The 6,849-nt window shown below is 36.6% G+C and overlaps 2 protein-coding genes across 2 annotated transcripts; one reads left to right on the top strand and one right to left on the bottom strand.

Annotated features, from left to right (window-relative positions):
- The first annotated feature begins 1,015 nt into the window (after positions 1-1,015).
- Positions 1,016-2,926, top strand: LOC111891749 (cyclin-dependent kinase B1-1). Its single transcript, XM_023887816.3, has 6 exons — positions 1,016-1,549; positions 1,621-1,732; positions 1,811-1,904; positions 2,202-2,271; positions 2,394-2,532; positions 2,648-2,926. Exons 1-6 carry the CDS (start codon positions 1,143-1,145, stop codon positions 2,738-2,740), a joined length of 915 nt encoding a protein of 304 aa, XP_023743584.1. The 5' UTR covers positions 1,016-1,142; the 3' UTR covers positions 2,741-2,926.
- A 101-nt stretch (positions 2,927-3,027) lies between these two features.
- Positions 3,028-4,112, bottom strand: LOC111891750 (uncharacterized). Its single transcript, XM_023887817.3, has one exon. The coding sequence runs from the start codon at positions 3,909-3,911 to the stop codon at positions 3,270-3,272; it is 642 nt and encodes a 213-aa protein (XP_023743585.1). The 5' UTR covers positions 3,912-4,112; the 3' UTR covers positions 3,028-3,269.
- Positions 4,113-6,849: the final 2,737 nt, after the last annotated feature.

The following is a 6,849-nucleotide window of genomic DNA, read 5'->3' as shown; positions in this document are numbered from 1 at the left end:
GTACTAATGTTTTTAACGTCGGAGATGATCTAATCTTTAACTTCCCTACCATAAAACATACGATAGCAGAAGTATCCTAGGCGTTCTACGACCAATGCACAATCACGAGCCACACAACCATTCACAAGATCGGGCCCGCCACCATCACCTTGACAAAAGCCGACACCTGCAATTACATACACATTATTCGTTGCAAAATGGGCCAGAAGTTTAGTCTCAATGTTAAATAGGAATATATAGTTAGGATTTGTGTATAAAATAAAATGATATGATGCTAAGGGTGTGTTTCTTTTTTATTTAATGTACTTAATGTTTAGAAAACTTAATGGGCTAAGTATAGTTGTTTCTTTTTCGGTTTAGGTTTAGCTTCAAGAAATGAACAAACCAATAGCCTTGGTTAACCTTCCGAAATATGTTTTCAATTCGGTTAACCATCCATGAACACGCCTGAATGTAATGTCAACTGTCCAAACAAGTTGATAAGGATATGTGAACAATTAAAAAAAAGTTCAATGCTAATATGTGGACAAAACAAACTTAAGGGACTAAATGTGAATAAAACCTAAACTATGTAACTTACATCAACGGGTGAGGATGTAATGTGAATAGTCGAAACAAGTTTAATAGTAACATGTAAACAAAAAAATAACTTCAATAACTAAACATAAACACAACCTAAACTATTTTACCCTTCTAAGTCACTATCCCACATTAATTTGGGTTTTGGTTGAAAAGTATTCGATTTTGGATAATTATGTGGGTCAGATTTATCTTTATTTTTATTTTTTTCAATTTTGGATATAAATTATCGAATTTTCATTTTAATACAAAAAAAAAATGTTTTCAAATTTCCATATCCGATTAATATCCGCCGGATCAGATTTGTCTAGACCGGATAATCTATAAACGAACATGGATCGAAAATATCCGGTTCCTATCTATTGTCGGATATCCAAAAGTCTGAATCCAGTCTACCTGTACGAACTCTGGAGCCTGGAGGTGAGAAAATTTGATGGGTTTGGGCCCAACCAAAAGCTGAAGAATTCGAATTCCACGAGAGAGGGAAAATCTCCCGTTGCGATTTCAATTTCAAATTATATCATCCCTCTCATCTCCCATCCACTCTCATTCAGCAATCCGCCATGGAAGACAAGTACGAGAAACTGGAGAAGGTAGGAGAAGGTACCTATGGAAAAGTCTACAAAGCCAAAGACATGCAGTCCGGACAACTCGTCGCTCTCAAGAAAACCCGTTTGGAGATGGACGAGGAAGGCATTCCACCCACCGCCCTCCGCGAGATCTCCCTCCTCCAGATGCTCTCCAACTCCATCTACATCGTCCGCCTAATCGGAGTTCAACACGTCCACCATAAAGGCAAACCCCTTCTCTATCTTGTCTTCGAGTATCTAGACACAGATCTCAAGAAGTTCATCGACTCCCATCGAAAGGGGCCTAGTCCTTCCCCTCTCCCTTCTTCTCAGATCCAGAGCTTTCTTTTTCAATTGTGCAAAGGTGTTGCCCACTGCCATGGTCACGGTGTTCTTCACAGGTAATCACTTATCTACTTCCCATCTCCTGCTTTAATTTTGTTTAATTTAATAATCGCTAAAAAAAATTCAGAGATCTGAAGCCACAAAACCTGCTGGTTGACAAAGAAAAGGGGATTCTGAAGATTGCAGATCTCGGTCTTGGAAGGACTTTTACTGTTCCTCTCAAGAGTTATACTCATGAGGTTTTAGTCGTTTTCTTCTTCAGTGATGTTGATTATTAGGTTAGAGTTGAAATGTGAAATTGATGTTTTGGTTTGCAGATTGTTACACTTTGGTACAGAGCCCCAGAGGTTTTGTTGGGATCAACTCATTACTCCACTGGTGTTGACATGTGGTCTGTTGGCTGTATCTTCGGTCAGTATTAATTCCAGATCCTTTTATTCCACCTTCTTATATAAATACTTTCCTCATACCCTTTTAATGTCTGCTTTTGTTCTTGTTCTTGTTCGTTATATTAGTTATTAGTTGATTACTGTTTTTTGTTTGGAGTTCTTGTTATGATCTTCAAAATAATATGTTACTCTGTATTCATATCAGTTTCACAAGTAGGAACGAACCCACATGACATTGAAAGACTAAACTCTTTTAATTTATTTCTTGATTGTAGTCCATTGTGGGTTATTAACTAACCTTGATTGTAATGTTTGACAGCTGAAATGGCAAGAAGGCAAGCTTTGTTTCCTGGTGATTCTGAGTTCCAGCAACTGCTTCATATATTCAGGTTTATACTCAATACATACAACTTTACATGAAATGACATGGTGATTCTTGAAGAATTTATTTATATGAAGTGAAGAAAGAAGGCAACATCGATTTTATTTCATTTTTGGTTTGTGGTTGCAGGTTGCTTGGAACACCAACAGAGGAGCAGTGGCCAGGTGTCACATCTCTAAAGGACTGGCATGTGTATCCGAGGTGGGAGCCCCAGAATTTGGCACGTGTTGTTCCATCATTGGAACCTGATGGGATCGACCTTCTATCGGTATTATATTTCTCTCAAACATCAAATTCTTTCTTTGAGTTGTGTTAAAGATTTTTTTTTTTTTTTTTTTGGTGAGATACAAATACTGATATTTACATGATTTTGTTGTTTTCAGAAAATGCTGAAATACGACCCTGCTGACAGAATCTCAGCCAAAGCTGCTATGGATCATCCTTATTTTGATAGCCTTGATAAATCTCAGTTCTGAACCACATCATCTATCTGATTGAGTTTCTAGTTTGAAGTTTCAAGTGAAGAATGTTATCATCACCTTGGTGATTATACAGTTTGATATACATTTTACAATATGTGTGTTTTGCTTAGTCTTAAGCTGTGTAGAAAGTGTGTTTCGAGTTCTATGTTAGTGAATTTACCTTTCTTTTTTCACTGAAAATAGTTATAAAAAACTTTTACTTTTACAACAAAGTAACAAGTTCATCGTTGAAGAAAGAAATATCCCATCAATTCTTTAGTCAAGGAGAAGAACAAAGTGTATAAGAGTCGAGGAAACATATAATATTCAAGTTGCTCCATAAAGCAATAGAAGTTTAACAACAAAGAATACATCCTTTTACAATAAAATATAAACATCAACAGCTTTATTCCATACAACAACAATAACACAACATACACAGGCAGACGAAGAAGACGTATGTTAAGAAAAAAAAAACCTCTAATCTAATCAAGTCAAATCAAATCAACAAAATCCACCTATGTATATCGTATCTACTACTGCGCTATAATGAGTTCTGATAATTGCAGGTTTGATTCGCGATTCGTCTACCTGCGATATCGATATTCACGTCGCAAGTTGAGATAGACGTGACGTGAATATGAATGAAAAGCACTCGAACTTTAACTTTGATCCTGGTATAAGTTGTAAACGGCAAGTTACCGGAGAGGAGATCCCGGTACATGTCGGAATCGGAAAGTAATCGATCGGCGAAAACAGTCACCGTGAGATTCAATTCCCTGGTATCATCGGAGCCAATCTCTCCAGCGGGAATAGGAACCTGACCGACTTCGTTGCCTCTGTAGAGGAGACTGGCTGAGCTGGGCTGATACTTTACACCGACTTTGTTAGGGTTCTCAATGGAGATGCCAAGGTCGAGAGAGAGGTTTAAGGAAACCCTAATAGGAAAGGTGTGGAAAGAAACATTTAAATCCTGGAGAGCGACGGAATTAACAGTCATGATGGGTTTCTTGGCTTTGAAGACAGTGAGGCCTAATATGAGGAGGACTAGAAGAATGGTGAGCATAACTCCGGTGATGGATGCGCAGCAGATGATGCATCTCCGGCGTTTGCGCTTTCGAGATTCGTCAGTGTGGGGGAGGGGAGAGGATCTGAGAGGTTGTTCCTCTTTCTTTTCGATGTCCATTGAAGGTTTTTAATAGAAAACTGTGAGAGTTTGGAAGCATATATATGAATATGAATGAAAATGGTGAGGAGTATTTCATTTCATCTCATTTATGAGACTAGGTGTGCGTTGTGTGTTTAGACTTTAGTTGTAGCCATCCCTCCTCATAGATACATTGATGGCTATTTTTTTAATTTTCTAGATTTGTCAAAACGTGTTTACTTCAATAATAAATAATAATAATGAATTTAAGTTGAAGGAACACAATTAATAAAAGAAACCAAAACGAATGGAACATGGACTTATTTTATTTTTGGTTTGATGATTTGCATACTAAGGAACCCGTTGCCTTTAGCTTTACAAGTCAAAGGCTAAAGATTCACATATCGTATGTGATTCACATATGCATCAATCAACCCTCTTTAAATCTTTATGATTTTACATCATCTGTGGCATGCTTTATTTTTTTTTCCTATCTTTGTCGAGGGTTAGTGAATTTCAAAACCTCGGTGCAAGATAAAAGTTATGGATTTTGTTTTGTAGCAAATTTTTATTTGGTGAGTAATATCTAAAGTGAGAATTATATACGCCGTTTTGATGATCAACAGTTTTGCAAGACAAAATTGCAAAAATTGTCCCTATGGTTGGCAGTTTTATGTGTTTTTCGTCCAAAATGAAATGTTGGTGCATAACTGGTCCAAAATTGAATCTTTCTATAGTTTTTGGTCCCTATCAACATAAAAAGACTATTATATCATTATATATGTTTTATTTATATATTTTTTATATTTATTCAAATGTTTTTCATTAATTAAAATTGAAAAAATGTATCTCTCTCTCTCTCTCTCACACACACACACACTGGTGTTTCCATTCCACGAACAGACTTAACAAATCAGATTAATAACCTTCACCCCAAAAATCATCCCCATGATCTTAACCTTTGTTGCCATCTGAGTCAAATAGTCGGGGGTTTACAAATCTGCTTGTAGGTATCTGCTCAAGTGATTTCCCTTCTTCCCCCTTCATCGGAAAGTTGTCACTATTGAGAATCAAGCTAAGATTGATGTTTCTGAAGCCGGACAAGAGTATTTTTCGTATTTAGGGAAAAAAATCCAACACGAGGCTTCAAATCAAGCTAAGATTGAGGTTTCTGAAGCCAAGATGAAGGTATTACGTTGCTTAGGTTTTGAATGGTAGATACTCGGTTTGTGATTCACGATTGATTGTTGTTTTAGGGTGAAATTGGATCCAAGCTTCGCCAAGGCCAACCGTTTCAGAATGCAGCGAAGATAGACGTAGAGACGAAGATCATAGCGACACAGTGATAAAGACAGGGGAAGAAGGAAGAGATAAAGGGGAAAAAGAATTATCAAAGGGCATATTTGTCATTTCAGGTTGGGTCCGGACTAAAAACACGCAAAAATGCCAACCATAGGGACCAAAACCACACAATGTATCTAAAATTGGACCAGTGGTGCACCAACATTTCGTTTTGGACCAAAACTACAGTATTTTGCCAACCACATGGACTATTTTTGCAATTTCGTTATTTTGCAATTTGGTATATTTTTTAAAACTTGATTTAATTGCAATGAAGGATCTTCCTAATCTAATAGATGAATATGTTTATTCTCCTATTGACAATTGTCATATTATTAGAACTCATAATTAATAGTATATGTTACCTATCATGTGTGACATACCCATTTTCACGGCTAGAAAAGACCGATTTTGTTTATGCTTTGTTTGAAAATCAGAGTAACATTTTAAATAAAGGTGTTGCGGAATTTGTCCCAAAACAATATATGACAAAGATTTATCAAAAGCATTTCCGAGGAAATGTATTTCATTAAAAGACTTGGGATGTCATGTTTGATATAGATCAAAAGCATAAACAATACAATATAAACTTTACTACATTATTTCGTATCTACAAGCCTATATCCGTAATCCCTCATCCCAAAACATCACATCTATGCTCATGGGCCACTACCTGTAATACAAGAAACTGAGTGGGTCATGCTGGGGAGCCTGGTGAGCACATAAGGTTTTCAACCCACAATAAATAAGTTTATTAATTTCATCAATCAACAATAACTCGATTACCCATTCCCGTTATCCTCATTTTACGTCCCTAAACACCTATCATAAGGGACCTAGCCTAAGGATCATCATCGGGATGGACACTACTGCTAAGGGGATTCCTTAGCAATAAATGTCCTAAAGGCAACCATGTGGGGGATGGAGTACACCGGTGAACACATCGTTCACAAACACCTACAGGTTGCGAGCCTGCTAGTGCTCCACTGGACTGTCTAGAAGAGTCTGGGGTCATCATCCATACACCGTTAGATGACAGAATCAACAACATCAACATCGATGCCTCTCATCATTTTATCACACATCACCTATTACATCCACCCATGTTTTACCCCAACATTTTCGTAGATATAAAATATATATACAATTTAAATCATTGAAAACATGTATAACAATGTTCATCCAGCATAGATAGCAAGTATTCAGATAATATGCACACATAGCACGTAATTTATATAAAATACTTCATATCTATGTGTAAGCTGAAAGTAACTATGCGCTCACCTGAAAGGTGGTGACTCGGTACTCGGACAGCGTTTCGATACTCTCAAAATGATTTTGCTTCGAAAAAACCTAGTACCAATACCACTAGGGTTTAGTTTAACAATAACCGCGACAATTTAATTAGTCTGACTATTATTATTATTATATAAGTGTTAATAACACTCAATATAACTCATAATAATAGCCCAAATAATTATTTCAATGACCTAATAACTAACATTCCTATAATTATTTGAAAGTTATATTAAAAATTGTGTAAGCGTAGCTCACTTACATCGGATTTTAACGAAAACCGGAACTTTATTTGGAGCAGCGTTTCGAAACCGAAAGGCTCTTTATTTGGAGCACCAAA

Source organism: Lactuca sativa, chromosome 5 (genome assembly GCF_002870075.4).
Source record: "Lactuca sativa cultivar Salinas chromosome 5, Lsat_Salinas_v11, whole genome shotgun sequence".
NCBI lineage: Eukaryota > Viridiplantae > Streptophyta > Magnoliopsida > Asterales > Asteraceae > Lactuca > Lactuca sativa.
This window is presented reverse-complemented; position numbering and strand designations above follow the sequence as displayed.

Excerpts from the sequence above, each read along its gene's own strand:
- LOC111891749 (XM_023887816.3), top strand. The coding sequence starts at position 1,143 with ATGGAAGACAAGTACGAGAAACTGGAGAAGGTAGGAGAAGGTACCTAT. Across the intron at positions 1,905-2,201 it reads GTCTGTTGGCTGTATCTTCG|CTGAAATGGCAAGAAGGCAA; the intron begins GTCAGTATTAAT and ends AATGTTTGACAG. Across the intron at positions 2,533-2,647 it reads ATGGGATCGACCTTCTATCG|AAAATGCTGAAATACGACCC; the intron begins GTATTATATTTC and ends TGTTGTTTTCAG.
- LOC111891750 (XM_023887817.3), bottom strand. The coding sequence starts at position 3,911 with ATGGACATCGAAAAGAAAGAGGAACAACCTCTCAGATCCTCTCCCCTC.